At 37.8% G+C, this 18,044-nt stretch overlaps 1 protein-coding gene across 1 annotated transcript in view; it reads left to right on the top strand.

Annotated features, from left to right (window-relative positions):
* The first annotated feature begins 1,038 nt into the window (after positions 1-1,038).
* Positions 1,039-18,044, top strand: part of LOC149826945 (transcription factor Pur-alpha 1-like) — a 29,681-nt gene continuing 12,675 nt past the window's right edge. The window contains exons 1-2 of the mRNA XM_090020177.1: positions 1,039-1,375; positions 1,481-1,528. Of these exons, the coding sequence (XP_089876303.1) occupies positions 1,124-1,375; positions 1,481-1,528 (300 nt within the window). The 5' untranslated portion in view covers positions 1,039-1,123. The remainder of the gene's footprint in view (positions 1,376-1,480; positions 1,529-18,044) is intronic.

Genomic DNA, 18,044 nt, shown 5'->3' with positions numbered 1-18,044 from the left:
TTACCTTCAATGAAACGGTTGAGAAGAAGAAACGGTCTCTCTTCGGGTTGCACGTACCTCCGATGATGAGGATAAGAAGAAGCCGATGATAGCAAAGGTTAGAAGCAAGATGAAACAAATGAGGGAAAAATGAAACGATGGAGGAACCGACCAAGATCAAAACAGGGAAAGAAGAGAAGAGAAGAGAGGGAGGAAGACAGAGGTTGTGTGAAATCCAAGGGGAGAGGCGATTTTCTGAAAAACTCTGATTAATTTTCAAGAATTTCGATTGAGTACTTTTAGAAAAACGTATTTTATAAAAAGGCAATTCTAAACAAAGTAAAAATATTAATTAAAATTCCTAAACTAATTAAACTACAATTGAAAAATTCTAAACTAACTAAAACACTAAAAAAATGCAGGAAAGGTTATAAAGATGAGATTTTTCCTTTACTTTGAATTTCAAAATAGTTTCTCGAAAACATTGATAAGAATGAGTTTTTAATGCAATTTTTTGATGAATCATGCATAAAAATATATGTATAAAATGTAGAATTTATGCATGATCAGGGCGCATGATGTGGGCTGCACACACACTCGGTGCATGGTGACACACACTGGGTGCATGGTGCCTTGCACTTGTGCGCAATGCTCATAAGTGGTGTCTGTGCATGCGGCACTCGGGTGCGGTGCGTGATGTGCATTGTGCCTGCTGCGGTGCGTGATGTGCTGCGCCCATGCATTGTGCACAAGCGGCGCAGCAACATGCTGCTGTTTTGTCTTCTGGGCACATGTGCGCTGTGCATGTGGGGCGCATAAGGACCCTCTTGGTGCTGGTCTAAGTTTAGAGTTTACGGCCAGCAGCACCCGCGTTGCGTCGTGGGTTTAATAACGCACGCACACCGCCACAGGCAGCCAAGCTACTTGGTACCTCTAGTATGTATGAGATCGTAGGAAGCGAAGTTGGTGCGGAAATCCCCAAATCATCCCCAACGCCCCCATCTAGCAACGACTTTGTCCTCGACTCTTTGACATCATCATCACTCATCAGCCTTGGCCGCGGGGGACAGACATGTCGCTCTCTTCTCCCTAATCGGTTTGGTTTATCTCTGCTTCTCGTCTATCTGTCCCTTCGTCCCGTCCGATGGAGGGTTCGGGTGGGAACGATGTGGAGCTGCTGTCTAAGACCCTGCAGGTGGAGCACAAACTCTTCTACTTCGATCTCAAGGAGAACCCTCGCGGCCGCTACCTTAAAATCTCCGAGAAGACGTCCGCCACGAGGTCCACCATCATCGTCCCCGTCAACGGCATTCTCTACTTCCTAGATCTCTTCAATTACTACGTCAGTACCGACGAGCAGGAAACTTTCAGCAAAGAATTGCAACTGGATACCAAGGTCTCTCCCTTTCCCCCTCCTTTTTCCTTTTAATATAATGCTCTGATTCTGAATCTGATTTTGCCCAAGAGAAGTGATGCTGAATCTTGTTGATTCCCCTAATAGGTATTCTACTTTGACATTGGGGAGAATAAAAGAGGTCGTTTCCTAAAGGTAAATTCACTTTTATTCATGTGCTTTTCCACTCCCTCCCTTCATGTGGTTTTGTCCGCCTTGCTGGTTGAATTCTCTTGAACCGCTAGGTATTTTCTACGCATATTGCTGCTACAGATCTGCAAAGGTTTTTTTTTCTTCACCTTATTAAGTTCGTTCTTAATACTGGACAGTAAATCAGACATATGTCATGCTCAGATTAGGAATTTTGTTCTCCTTGCTATCTATTCTTTAAGTGTCTATCTGCGAAACTGCAGGCAGCATGTGATCTTTCGCAAGGTTAAATTTGATTTTCATATGTCGTTTGTGTGCATTTCTCTTGAAAAACACATATAGAGGGCGCATGTGTCGAAAATATTCCCATTTTGAAAAGCTATAAGAAAGAAGAGATCTACCTTTTGTTTAGGGAATCATTTGGGTTCTGAAGATACCTTTGAATCCTGATGTGGAGATGCGCTTTTGAATTATTATCCTCAGGACGTTCGAATGCACTCACTTATCACTAAGAAGGCTGTACTCTTCTTCAGGATGAGGCCCAAGCCGGCAGATGACTGTGATGTTAGTAAGCATCTAAAAAAAAAAAAAGCTAACCTGCTAGGGTCATATGTTCTGTGAAGATAAAGGGAAGGGAAACACTTTTTTTTGTTTTTTTTTGGTTTTCTGCAAGCTTGTCTAACTTTGGCCTAGAAGCATAAGACTTTTTTTTTGGAATTCTTATTTCCTCTTTTAGGTTTTGGGGTTCAGCAGAAAAATCCACTGTCTTGGTCATTCTCAGGTCCAAATTGCTGGTGCTTTGTATGAGAGAGAGAGAGACAGCTACTCATTTCCATCCATCATCCCTTACACCAACTGCAAATCATAGAAAAATTAAGACAGCTCAGAGTCCTCATAAAGATAACAACCAAAAATAGCAAACAGAAGCAATAATTCTGAAGCAAAAGTTGAGCAAGAGTTTAAGCACTTGATCTTAAACATCCAGCCAAGACACGTAAACCACTAGATATTAGAGGAAGCACAAGCCAAGAAAGGTGACACAACAATCGTCAATTACTAACCAAGAGTGAAAACACTTGATCCAAAGAAGGAATAACGATTCTAACAGACTGAGATTGACTGTAACCTCATATTTAAATTTGTCCAGTATATATCTAGATATTCTAATTGTAAAATATTAGAAAACTAGGGTTTTGGGTTTCAATGACCTTTCTTCCTAAGAAGTGAAATTTTCACTAAAAACCATTGTGAAAGAGGTGGATGCAAAGTTCACGACCAGACTGAGTTTTTGCTTCGAGCATTTCACTTTGAACCATGAAGAAATCAACATCTAAAAGTTCAGACAGTGAGATCTGTCTATTCTAATCCTGAAGACCCTAACAAACAAAATAGAAGGATCCGTCCTACAAATCCCAAAACCCTGAAAATTGAATCCAGAAAACAAGAAAAAGAGAAACTTGCTTCTGCTGAACCCCACAACATAAAAGACAAAACAAGAACTCCAAAAAGAAAATTAATAAAGGGTAGGAAACTCTCCTCTATGAAGCATAGAACTTCTAACATTGTTGAACTTTGGCCTCAAGCTCATCAAAAATTCAATGACTCCAGACTTGTGCATCTGCTTCTTTCTGCTTGACATTTTTTACATCCATCTCCTTGGACATTTTGGATAGAGTCCAATCAAGATCACCTCCTGTTTGTTGCGTTTTAGTATAAAATGATCCTACTGTCTTTCTCATGCCTCTTAATTGCTGCACAGCTGATAATCTCTTGCCCAATCAGCTTCTTGATACACTTGAGCCAAAAAGATTCATGTATCCTTTGCTTCTTGGAATTTAGCTAGGTTGATGGCAGTACCTTGCTCCACAGCATTATTTATCTCCCATTCATTTCCTCATAGTTTGCCTCATTAACTTGAGGTTTTTTATTTTCCCCGTCAATATATAGCCACTAAGTCCTTTTCCTTCGATCATCCTCTGCATGAACTGAGCCTAAAATACGTAGCTGGTCCTATCAAGTTTGATGGGAATCAACTGAATGACATCATTTTTATCCATATCCTCCCAGCTGAAATGAGCGACACCACAAAAGCAACACATATATGCTCCTACGGGACACAAGAGTCCCAAGTAATGCTCCAAAACAATACGCAGCCTCTCAGTATATATTCAAAACTCACCAGATCTTCTAAGGTGCAACTCCTCACAACAAAATTATCACTAGTGTATCACCAGATGTTGCAAATCCGCAAGAAAAACTCAAATACACCCCGTCACTCCTTAGTTCCTATTTCAAAAGGTCAATGCAGTCCCAAACTACAAATCCCATGGCTGCAACAACACCACTGCTATTATTCTAGGTCAAAAACAACCTAGATAGATGCAAACTCAAGTAGAGGATCAGCAAAAATTGGACAGGACTGAAGACTTTTCAAAACAGGCCCATTTCCAAAAATATAGCAGAAAATATTGAAAAAACAATAATTTGTTGTAGAAAGCTTCAAATCAAATGAAACTTGGTTGTACATTCCTTATTTTTAACGCTATTTCAATGGAAAATTATAAGGATTTGAAGAAGGCTACCTCTTGTCGAGCTGTTCAACTTGTAACTGATGACACCTCTTTCTAATGCCCAATAATGAAAAGTGGTATTTCAGTTCAGCCTCCTCTATTCGAGCCCCCTCATGCTGCTCTAGATGGCCCTTGTACCATCTTCAAGTGGTGTAAAGCAAAAGAGGCATAGTTGTTAAAATGTATTGATTCATATATATATTCTTATATGAGTGTATATATTCGTATGTGAGTGTATATGTATATATTATATAATTTTGAACTATTTTTCTTCCCTTTGTAATAGGTAATACCCTTATGTCCTCTTTTTTATTTTATTTTTATTTTGTCCTTTACACTTTTGTAAAGGGCAGTTTTGTCTTTTAGTCAATATAGCTGTTGGGAATCTTCAACAACTATATTAAGTTTTGTCTTTTAGTGAATATAGCTGTTGAAAATCACCAACAACTATATTTCTAGCTGTTGGAGCCTTTCCCAACAACTATATGGGTCCTCTTTGTAATGAGATATGCGGAAAAACAAAGAGTGCTATAAGCACTTACAATGTCCACCAATGGACAAACAAAAGAGATGACACCGAAATCCACAAAGGGACAACACAACATAAAAATATAAATGTCTTTTATTGAAAAGAGAGAGACTATGTCACATGGGTGCGGGTGCGGGCGCGGGTGCGGGTGCGGGTGCGGGTGCGGGGATTCGGCACTTCCAAAAAACCCGGGTGCGGGGGTGCGGCAGGGGCAAAAATGTAATATATATATATATATAAAGGGGAGAGAGAAAATCCTTTACGCAAAAAAGGATTTGAAAAGCTCCTGCCAGGAGCTGTCAGCTGCTGACAGCTCCTGCCAGGACTGGCAGCAGCTGCCAGGAGCTGTCAGCTGCTGACAGCTCCTGCTAGGACTGACAGGAGCTGCCTTTTCAAATCCGATTTTCTCTGCTGACAGCTCCTGTCAGCAGCTGACAGGAGCTGTCAGCAGATTTTTTTTTTTTAAAAAAAATCGCAGGAGCTGCCTTTTCAAATCCGATTTTCTCTGCTGACAGCTCCTGTCAGCAGCTGACAGGAGCTGTCAGCAGATTTTTTTTTTTTTAAAAATTCGCAGCCCATCAACAGCTGTCAGCTGATTTTTTTTAAAAAAAATTTCGCAGCCCATTTTAGAGGGCAAATTTAAAAAAAAAAATCCAAAAAAAGGACCTAAATGATCTTGGGTGCGGTCAACGCACCCAGGATCGGGTTGACCGCACCCGGTGCCGCACCCACACCCGCACCCGCGTCGAGTCGCGTCGACGCGGGTGCGGCACCCTGCTAGCCGAATCCCTGTGACATAGGAGAGAGAGCTCTCAAGAGTGAAGAATACAAGAGGGGTTCACCCCTATATATACACAAAGAAGGAGAGTGAGGGGTGGCCTTATGGCCTTAAAAGAAGAGCCACATAGGGGGCTCCCCATGGAGTCGTTGGGAGCCCTTGTGACCGTTGGGGGCCCCATCGACTCAATGGTGGGGCCCCTTATGTGGGTAAAAAAACAAAATAAAAAAAGAAAAAATAAAGTGCAAAAATAAATACAAAAAAGGGGAAAATAACAAGTACCCCTATCAGGTACTTGTGAAATGACTAAAATACCCCTATTGGGTATATTAGACTATATATATATATATAAATATATATATGGATTACATGTATTTTAACACCCTCCCTCAAGCTTTACGGGGATATAACCGAAAGCTTGTTAAGGAGAAACATAAAACGAGGAGCGACAAGGGCTTTAGTGAAGAAGTCCGCCAACTGATACTCGGATGTGACGTAAGGTAGTGCTATGGTCCCTTTTAGGTATTCATCACATACGTAATGGCAGTCCATCTCGATGTGCTTAGTACGCTCATGAAATGTGTGATTGCTTGCAATATAAATTGCGCTTTTGTTGTCACAACACATCTTCGAAGGAGTAGAGATGACAATGCCCATATCACTGAGGAGACTTCTTAGCCATACAAGCTCCATGGTTGTAGTGGCCATAGCACGATATTCCACTTTTGTTGAGGACAATGATACTTTGTGCTGCTTCTTGTATCTCCAAGAAATCATAGTCACCTAAGAAAACATAAAAACCCGTAGTTGAGACTCTGTCATTGGGATTTCCTCCCCAATCAGCATCAGTATAACCAATTAAATCAAGTGATGAAGAGGAGGAAAAAAAAACTCCCTTAGTTATGGTGTTTTTGATGTATCTGACGATCCTTAAGACTGCACTCATGTGCACAGTTGTAGGTGCATGTTGAAATTGACTGACAGAGTGGACGACATGAGCTATGTCTGGCCGAGTGATGGATAAGTAGGTTAGAGACCCAACAAGTTGACGGTAGGGAGTAGGATTCTCGAGAAGTGTTCCATCTTCCAACCTTAACTTTGCATTGATGACTTCAGGGGATTCTGTCTTCTTATCATCGGAGATACCAGACTTAGAACAAATGTCAACGACAAGTTTCATCTGAGAGAGAATGTACCCTCGAGGAGAGTACGCTACTTCAATTCCTAAAAAATATCTTAAGAAATCAAGGTCAGACATGTCAAAATTTTCTTTTAAAACTTTCTTAATATCATTAATTCCTTGCTCATCACTTCCAGTGATTGACCATATCATCAACATAAAGTAGTAGAATAACTACTGAAGACCCTGCACTTTTCACAAACAAAGCAGTGTCAGTATAGCATGAACGAAAATTCAAACTTGTCATTACATTACTAAATCTATCATGCCAAGCCTTTGGGGCTCGCTTTAAACCATATAATGCCTTTTTAAGTTTGAGAATTTTATTTTTACCAATATTATTTTATTTAAGCCTTCTTTGTCAGTCAGGTAGATGCGGTTTGGGCTCAATGGGTGGTTCAGGTATGGAACAAATTCCCAATCGTGTGGGACTTGGACCAAAGATCTTAGGGGGGGGGGGGCTAGGAACGTGTGAAAGGGTAGGTGCTGGACAGAGGGGAATGGTGTTGATAGTCGGGGGTTACTAGATTAGGAAAATCGGGGTAGTTAGGGTCCCGACGGGGTGCAGTTTTGGGTTCGAAAAGGGGTTCAATTGTAAATCTAAGTCTAGAACTCGTAGGACTTAGTCTAGGGGTTCTAGGGAGGTCTAAGGACGTGTGAGATGGCCTGATATAGTTGCTAGGCCGAGGAGAAGGCTGCAATAGGTCAGGGGAACTCAATTTAGGCAAATCAGGTATCTGGTATGGAGCAATTTTAGTTTTCGGGTTTCGAAAATTAGGGGGAAGCTGATCTAAGACTATTGAGGGATCCTTGGGGTACCTTGGAGGTCTGTAGCAGGCTGGGATGGTGCCTTCCACGTTCTGTAACTCAGACACACGATCTGCAACACAACAACGCCGACGAGATCAACATGAAGCAATTCCTCACGATCGGACGCCGTGAAAGCGTAGGCATTTCGACAAGGTTGAACGACCTGTTAGAAAACAAATGGTTCGATAATGAACCCATAAATGCACACTTAAGGTGCAAATACACAAACCCACTAAGGGGCAACCAAAAGCACATAAAGTGCAAAACCCATAAACCCACAAAGGGGTTAAGCCAAAAGGCTAAAAGAATATATCTTTATTATGAGAAATAAGGTAAAACCCTTTTACAATGGAGCTAAAGCTCCCTTAAGAATATAAATACAAAGAAGAGGACCCCCTTTTATAGGGGTTACATTGAGGGCCTTGGAGGGGCTCCAATGTAGTCGTTGGAGCCCCTCCAATGGTCATAAATGTGATCGTTGGAGGGGTCCAACGTCTACGTTGACCCCCCAAGGTGGTATGAATATCAAAAAGAAAATAAGAAAGAAAGGAAAAAAATAAAAGAAAAAGAAATAAAAAGTACAATCATATTCCTAATGGAATATGCATAAAATTGAAATGACAAAATACCCTTTTAGGGTATTACAAGAAATATATAAAAATATATATATATATATACACAAAAGGAATTACAGTTACATTTTAACACCCCCCCCCTCTCAAACTTTGCGTGGAGAAACAAAAAGTTTGAAGAAATACAAGAGGAAGAATCTCAAGGCTTCAAGAGTCTTCGGTAAGGATGCCATTGAAATTTGCAAATGTCTTCCTCCAATTGTCTTTAATGGTGAGCACCTTCCATAATTTATCTAAGGTACTTCTTTCCATCTCATCTTCAAGATCCTGTGAAACAAACCAAAAGAAGTTCAAGTAAAAGACATTTTTGCACTTTAATCAAGTGGAATATTCCAATCAAGATGAATCAACAAAACCATATCATATGATTCATCAAAAAAACAATGATGCAAAAAAATATTCTATGCATTTCAATAAACGCTTAATTATCTTATTTAAATCACAGGATCCATCAGGACAAGATAATTACTTATGCATACAAAATATTTTTAGAAGACAAACTTTCAAAAGTCATATACTTGAAAATAAGTAAAAGTGAGAAAATTTTAAATTGCATGTGAAAATGTATAATAAGAATGCTTAATGCAATCATACGGTCCAATAATGGATAAACAAGAACCCCAAATGGTGAATATCGAAATAGTCCACGAAGGGACAACATAAAGAGCCTTCAAAGAGGCAATACATAAAAAAAATAGGAATCTTAATTGAGTGAGGGCTTAAAAAGCCATTGCGAGCATATGCATACGATATCATGTAATGAAATGAATCAACCCTAAAAGAGTCATTAATGAACATGCTCCAATCATACTTTAATCAAGTATATTACTCGAGTTTACAAGATGAGAAAAACAAGTGTTATTGAATAGAGCAATTCTCTTGAAGGAGATGTGCACATAGCAATTGTGCTATAAAATGAACATGAATTAGAAAATCTTATATCGAAACCAAATTTCAAATTCTCATAAATATGGAATTTTGTAAATCTCAACAATAGTTCATCCGCTACAAGCAATCACCTTATTAGACCTCCAAAACCCGCAAATCAAGTGTATAAGCGACTAGAACAAAAACATAAGTATAATGCCACCAAAGGGCCAAAGACACACACGAAGGTATGTATACACACCTCTTGTCTACATATAATAATACTTGAAATGAGTGTATCAGCGACTAGAACAAGAGTACAAAAGCCAACCATGGGCTAAAATTACATAAAAATATGAATAAACATCTCTTGTTTACATATAATGACACTCAAAATCAAGTATGTTCAGCTACTAGAAAAGAGTACAAAAGCCAACCATGGGCTAAAACACACACGAATGTGTGACTAAACATCTCTTGTTTACATAAAATGACACTTGAAATGAGTGTATCAGCGACTAGAACAAGGACACAAAAGCCAACTATGGGCTAACATCACACTCAATGGTGTGAAACAACAAGCCTTGTCTATATATAATGACACTCAAAACAAGTGTGTTCAGCTACTAGATCAAGAGAACAATGCCAACAATGGGCTAAACACACACACGAAGGTGTGAACAACATTTCTTGTCTACATAAGATGACACTTAGATAAGGGGCATAAAAGGAGAAAACACTTGAGGTAAGAAAGCTTGTAATGAAAATACAATTAAAGAACATCAATTTTTCAATATACCTTGAAATACTATGGTTTCAAACCTAAGACATCCATCACAGGTATACATAATTAAAAGCATCCATAAGATCAACGACCAAAAAACAAACGAGTGACACACTCATAATTAGAGATCACATAACAAGTCATTTAGAGTCAAACTACAAGTTGATAGTCTAAGATGACATAACACGAGGTGCACATAACTCACCTCAACAAACATCTCTGATATAATAATAACAAGGCAAAAAATGATTGATGCATCATATAACAACTTGTGATGGACAACATAGGAGTGCCATAAAAGGCAAAGAATACTCTTTTAAAAAACAACATTCTTTCGAATACGCAATGCTATGTGAAAGAACCATTTTGGGATAATCAAGACTAAAACCAAGCTTTAATATTCCTTGATTGTAATGAGATATGCGAAAAATAAAAAATGCTATAAGCACTTACAATGTCCTACAATGGACAAATAAAAGAGTCAATAGCCAAGTCCACTAAAGGACAATACATACACAAGCCTTGAGAAAGGCACTAAATTATAAAAGCTTCTTTAAAGAGTATTCAAACAAGCACTAATACTTTCACAAAAGATGTGCACAAAGACACTCAAACAATACTTGAACAAATACGCACAAAGGCGTAAAATAATGCAAACATGCACAAAGGCTTGTATCGAAAATCTATTGAAAGGAAGAGAAGAGCTTGAGACTCTCAAGCATTAATTATGCAATTATATGCTCAACAAGTGCAATTCAATGTAAGAAAATGAGAACATATTACGGCCAACGTAGGCATCTTTTAATAGAAGTGATATAATCAAGAGGTTTGAAAATCTCATGTGAAAAATACAAACAAGTAAGTTTATAAACTTGCACCATTAGAAGAAAATCCAAACTAATGAAATCTTTTATACCAAAAGATCTTATTATGCAATAAACACAATATGAAATTTTAATACTTACCACAAAAACTTTTCAAGATTCTTTAAATAAACCAAAAACATTGAATGACCTTTACAATCCTTCTTTTCACAAGGATCACGGAATTCTCACAAATAGTTATCATTAACAAGAATTACTTAGGGTTCATACAAAAAATGAAAGACAAAGGCTTAATTCAAATGTGAGAAATTTACATTCAAGAATTACCATATTCATATATCAATTTTCGCAAAAAGTGCACTAAGACACACAAACAAGAGAGGACCTCAAAACAAATTAGGTTTCATATGAGAGTCAAGAGTATTAAGCAAAGACCAATAATACTCATTTAGCAAGAAAACATATATAATTTTAGAAGTTAACTTATAAGTCAATCATGAAACAACTATGCAAAAATCATCAATCTTACATAATTGAAGACAATTTTGAAAAACATAAATTACTATTATATGTGATGGGTAATCGATGAATGCGTAGAGAAGTATGTGAATTATCAAAATCCTTCATATACTAAAATATTCAATCTCAACCAAACTTTCTTTAAGAGCTTCCTACACATATAAAAGAATTTTATCACAACCATGTATGTTCATTCATGTAAAAATCTCTATATAAAAAAAATATTTGTGTATAAACACAATGCTAAAAACAAGAAGTGCGCACAAAGGCACAAGGAGAACTCTCACAAGTGCACAAAGGCACAGATACACATGCACAAAGACATGAAAAATATGAACTTCAAGCTTTTAATACTTGAAGTCAATAATAATAGAAAACTCCTAAAGCCATACACGAGTTCAAGTAGGATTGACATCAAATTTAAAAAATATGATATATGACCCATTTTTGAGCAATCATATATCTAGAAAACAAACAAGTTTACCAATTTTAAAAGCAAATATTTTAAAACATGCGAACAAGTGAAATGTGATATGTGAAAAGTAAGGGTTCTCAAGTACCACAAACACTAAATGTGCAAAATACATTTTGATTTTCATAATAATAAAGAAAACACATGCAAGAAAATAGTTTCATAATGCATAATACTTTAAAAAAAACAATGAATACTTCACCATTCTTTGAAGTTTTTTGAGCGGCACACCTTCCGATGCACCAAAAGACAACCCGATCATGACCTCGCTCTGATACCATGTTAGAAAATAAATGGTTCGATAATGAACCCATAAATGCACACTTAAGGTGCAAATACACAAACCCACTAAGGGGCAACCAAAAGCACATAAAGTGCAAAACCCATAAACCCACAAAGGGGTTAAGCCAAAAGGCTAAAAGAATATATCTTTATTATGAGAAATAGGGTAAAACCCTTTTATAATGGAGCTAAAGCTCCCTTAAGAATATAAATACAAAGGAGAGGACCCCCTTTTATAGGGGTTACATTGAGGGCCTTGGAGGGGTTCCAATGTAATCGTTGGAGCCCCTCCAACGGTCACAAATGTGACCATTGGAGGGGTCCAATGTCTACATTGGCCCCCCCAAGGTGGTACAAATATAAAAAAGAATATAAGAAAGAAAGGAAAAAAATAAAAGAAAAAGAAATAAAAAAGTACAATCATAGTCCTAATGGAATATGCGTAAAATGGAAATGACAAAAATACCCTTTTAGGGTATTACAATATATATATATATATATATATATATATATATATATATATATATACACACACACACACACACACACAAAAGGAATTACGATTACATTTTAACACGACCAGCCTTGGGGACCTGGTCCAATGTGATTCAAAGAGAGAGCAAAAATTAATTCCAATACTTAATCTCTAAATAGAGACCCTAGGCCACTTTATATAGTGTGTGACCTGGGTTTGGGTTCAGCCTCAATTCAAAAATGAAATACTAACCCATAAACCCTATTCACCCTCTAATTGCCAAAATAAGATTTTAACTGATAGTTAGAACTAGACTAGAGAGGGGGTCAGTTAGCTTGACTAGGTCCCTCCCTAACCAGATCCTAGTTATCCTAACCAAGTTACTAAAAGTATAATTAAAATAAAAAGAAAATATATTTTGTTGGACCCATGTGATTGTTAAGATCAATGCTCTCTTTTGTATATATATCGATGTGCACCTCTTGTGGTTGTAGCTGGTATTTATTGTTAGTTTAGATAATCAGTATTGCTGGTGCATGGTCACTGATATGGTTATTGCTGACATTTATGTTTGATCTTTTGTCCTATGCATTGATACACTTGAATTTTGAGGATATTGAGTGGGAGGTCAAAGAGGTGATTGCTTGTCGTGAGCAAACTATTGTTGAGATTTGCAAATATCATTTCTCTTGTTATGATTTGTTGTTTATGTGATTTTTAAAATCTCTTCATGTATTTCCTAATCTTTTTCGTTGCCTGTTTGTTCTTGTATGGAAAATGGTTATCTCTTGAAAAATTTACATGCATTTTGTGTGCATTATCTCCTTAATAAAATTATTATTTTTATGTGTGTCCTCTTGGTTCTTAGTGGCTTTTGTGCTTGAACCCATATTTGGGTTGTGTGAGTGGCCCTTTTGCCTCTTGTACATAAATTCTATTGGGTTTTCATGCATTAAATATGCTTTAATTGAATGTTGGATATATATGTTGGGGATATTTAGATTTGTTCCATGATGGTTATCTTTCATTTTTTTGTATGAATTTAATTAATTCTTCCTCTTACTGTGAGCTCCTTTGAGCTATTACATTTAATATACATGTTGTCGTGTTTTGCTTAGTATAATTAATGAGTTGTATCTTTATTTGAAATGTTTACCTAAGCATGTGGGACATTATTACAAAATTGTTTATATGTTATTGATATTTTATGTCTAATATGTGCTTGTCTTTTGAACTTTAGTAATCAAAATTCTACTATGTTGAGAATTTATATTTTCTTAAGAAAATATGGTTTTTTTATGGTTATGATTGTCTAAACAAGAAATTCTTAAAAAAATGATTATGAAATATATTTCTTATGTCTATCTTAATGACTATTGTATCTTGTTTGAATTGTTGCTAATATTTATTTATTTTTTAAATTATTGATTAAGGTGCATATCTTACTCGCTTTTAAAACTGTTTAGTTTATGATACCTTTATGTTTTGTTATGGAACTTAACCATCCTCTCTCCATATATATATATATGGGTTGAGAAAGAAATTTTGTTTCTTATGCATCATATCATGAAGATGGAGATAGCCGATGAAGGCATTTGGTGAAGATTATCAATGAAGACTTGGATCCTTCCTTTTGTTTTGTATTTTTAAACTTTCGGTAATCACACTGGAAGTTTGAGGGGGAGTGTTAACATGTGTATATATATATATAGTGTATAGATTTGTATATGTATATATTATATAATTTTAAAGTGTTTGTCTTCTCTTTGTAATAGATAATACCCTTTAAGGGTATTGTGGTAATTTTGTACATGGAATAAGCTCTGCCCATTAGAGGCAGAATGGCAATTCAGTACATGTAATAGGCTCCGCTCTTTAGGGGCAGAACTGACCTTTTATTTTATTTTATTTTTATTATATCCTTTAAACTTTTGTAAATGGCAGTTTTGTCTTTTAGTGAATATAGCTGTTGGAAATATCCAACTATATTTCGCCTTTCCCAACCTATATGGGTCCTCTTGGCCCTCTTGTTTGTATATAAATATGGACCTCTTGTCCCATTAGATGTAATGCTTTCTTAAGCATTCTATCTCAATAAAGATTATTATTTTTTTATGTTTTTTGTGTTCTTTTGTATGCTCTTTGGTGCTTCTTATGATCTCATGTATTTGCCATTGATTGACTTGTGCTTGTGCACATTTAATGCACTTAGGTGCTTTTGTATTGCCTTTCACATTTGTATTGTCCCTTGTACCACTTGTTATTGTGCATATGCACATTATGGTTTGCTTTCCGCTTGATTTCATTACAGTTGTGAGGGAGAACTCCAAGAGAGGTATCCTCATTAAGGTTTAAGGGCTGATACCTAAGGGATAGGGTTCGACCCCTCTGATTGACTTATAATTACATTCTGGATGGATATGCCCTTATAATGTTGACCAACCACAAGTGCACCAAAAATAAATAACAAAAAAACTGAGAATCTCCATAGATGACCAATATTAATACTTTCAAAAAGACACTTGTGGCTTAAAGCGTGCCACTCCACGATTGCAATTTATGGGCTCAAACAAGCTTTTTTTTTTCCGAAAATCATGCTCAAGCAAGCTTCACACTCCTAGTTTGAGAGTTTTTGTATTATTGTACTTGAACACAGTTCCTACAAAAGTTAAGTAGATTTGTGTGGAAAAAAGACAAGTGCATAAGTATTAATTTGTTGAAAACCAGATGGCATTGTGATCACAGGGAATTCTCAAGCACTCATGTTTAAGGCTGTCAACAGGTCGGGTATCCGACCCATCAGGGTGTACTTGAACCCGTCCAAATAACAAGTTGGATTCAGGTTCATGTTCGGGTTTTGCCGGGTCAAGAAAATGAAATCCCTAACTCGGATCTGTATAATTTCAGGAGCTTACTTTCACTTAGAATGTATAAAACACTCGGGTCGGATACTCTGCAAATATCATAATCCAAACTCGGCCTGCATATTACTTGGATCGGGTTTGAGTCAACACAAATAATATTCGGGTTGACATTTTATTGCCCATACCCCAGAAATTCAGGTTTGAGTCAGGTCGGGTACCAAGTTACCAACACAAACCTGATCCATTGCTCATATCAAATTTTGCATGAAAAGTTCCACATGAAGGAGCTCGGGCCATTAAGATATTTTCTTGGAGTGGATTTTGATAGAAGGAAAGTCTGTCTTTGTTTTGTCACAACACAAATATGCTAGAGATCTGAAGACAAGATCAAGTATATGGATTGCTAGCCTTCATGGACATCTGTAACTATGAATAAAAGCATTTTCAAAGATCTTATTGATTGACCAAAGAGTTGTAGAAGTCTTGGAGCGTTGCATTACCTATCATCACTAGACTAGACATGATTTTTGCTGTGAATCAAGCATATTCATATATGCATGCTCTTATAACTTCGTAGATGCAGGCTGTGAAAAGGATTCTTCATTATATGAAAGGGACTTTAATGGATGGAATGATTTATGAGGTTACTCAGCAGAGAGCTCTATGTTCTATGCCCTTAATTGTAATTGCCTACTCAGATACTGATTAGGCTAGTGACCCTAATACTAGAAGATCTACCTCCAGGTATTATGTCTCTTTGTGAGCACTTGATATCGTAGAGCATCAAAAAACAGAGAACAATGGTACGGTCTAGCAGAGAAGCCGAGTACAAGCCTATGATTTATTGACTTCAAATGTATCTTGGATAAAAAATTTATTGATTGCCCTAGGCATTTCAATATCCAAGTCAAATTTGTATTGAAATATAAAAGTGCAGTTGCAATATCCTTGAGCCCTGTACAGCACAATAAAAAGAAACACATTGAGTTAGATAATCTTGTGAGAGGGAAGATTGAGTCATAAGAATTGGAGACTTGATTTATCCAGGGCAAGGGTTTATTGATTTGTTTATAATGGCATTAATGAAGGTGAGACATTGGAAATTGAAAAACAAGCTCTTCATGGTTGTTAGTTGTTACCTATGCATAGCTTGATATGGGCTGTTGGAACGAGATATGATTTAGTTGGTCCAGATCCATGATCCATAGTGGACCCAAGTCCATGACTGATATTGAAGGTTGTGGGTCCATGATGGAGGGCATGCCTTATTATGGGGTAGTTTCTTTGTTTAGCTATATTTTACTTTATATTGAACCCCGGTTATGTGACTACTGACTACCAAGGGCATTATTGTAATCTATTACATGTATCTTGTTATAAAAGAGTCCCATAATGAAACATCCAACCCTAATTTCTTTGGGTTTTGGACTTCACTGCAGCTTTTGGTATTCTCTTTCTCTTCTCTCTCATCTCTTCCAATTTTTTTATTTATGGAGGGTTATACTTGAAAAAGAAACCTAGTTATTTGGTAAGATGGAATTTCACCATTGAAATTAAATTTATTATCCCCTTGCTTCTTGTGGACTCAAGAAGTCTGTTATTTGTTGATTGAAGGAACCTTTTCTTGTTGTGGATTGAAGGACTCTTTCATAAGTGGTTATTGTCAAATTTGAGGTTGCAAACACATGCACTCATATTGGCCTTGGTGTACCTGCGGATATAAATATTGTGTGGGGGACACTTCTATTTGTGTGTAAGATGCCTCCATATTGTTATTGTAATTCTCTCCCTCTCATAGTTATCAACTTATCATCATGCATCAATGTCCATTATTGAGAGAGAGAGCGAGATCATTCATCCATTCATCATCAATCATGCATTCATGCCATGCTTCCATCCTTGTCTACAATCGGTTCATACATTCATGCCCATGCATCAATTTATATAACATGAAAGAGGAAGAGAGACAGAAAAAAAACTTGTTTTCTAGAAATTTAAGAACAAGTTAGTTGATCATGGATGCATGCCCATCATCCATCCATTTTATTCATTCATGTCATTCATTCACATGATTCATGTCTACATATGAACGAGAGAGAGGAACTCATTAATTTCATCTTTGAAAACTGCCACTCATTGATTTCACCTTTGAAAACCGCCACTCCTCCTACCTCATTTATTTATTTGAAAATCGTTTATAAAGGAAAGCCCTCAAAATTTAAACCTTATCTAAACCATTGGATTAGAATTAATCTAAGTAACAGGGACTCGGCAAAGCAGGTGCCGCACCCGCGTTGACGCGACGCGGGTGCGGTCAACACGACCTTGGGTGCGGTCAACGCACCCAGGGTCATTTTCGTCTATATTTCGGATGTTAAAAAAAAACCTGATGAAAAGGAGTGATTAGGGCAATTTTTTTTTGCCCAAATCACTCCTCTCCTCTCCTCTCTAGCGCAGCTCAGCTCGAGCCCTCTCCTCCCGACGCCACCTCCGAAGCTCCTCCTCTCCCTCGTTGTAGGTACGTCCCTCTCGCTCTCTGCTTGTGTTGGCAGTGGAGGGGCCGAGCCCCCCCTGCGCCCTCTCTTTCTCTTGTTGGGTTGGCAGGGGAGGGGCCGAGCCCCCCTGCTCCCTCTGATTTCGGCAGGGGAGGTGTCGAGCCCCGCCTGCTCCCTCTGATTTCGGCAGGGGAGGGGCTGAGCCCCCCCTCTCGCTCTCTTGTTGGGTCAGCAGGGGAGGGGCCGAGCCCCCCCTGCTCCCTTTGTTTTCGGCAGGGAAGGGGCTGAGCCCCCCCTCTCGCTCTCTTGTTGGGTCGATAGGGGAGCAGCTGAGCCCCCCCTGCTCCCTCTGTTTTCGGTAGGGGAGGGGCCGAGCCCCTCCCCCCTCTCGCTCTCTTGTTGGGTCTGCAGGGGAGGGGTTGAGCCCCCCCTGCTCCCTCT

This window comes from Nuphar pumila, chromosome 10, assembly GCF_984573655.1.
Source record: "Nuphar pumila chromosome 10, dmNupPumi1.hap1.1, whole genome shotgun sequence".
In the NCBI taxonomy this organism is placed as follows: domain Eukaryota; kingdom Viridiplantae; phylum Streptophyta; class Magnoliopsida; order Nymphaeales; family Nymphaeaceae; genus Nuphar; species Nuphar pumila.
Note: the sequence above shows the minus strand (reverse complement) of the source record. Positions and strands in the feature narration are given on the sequence as shown.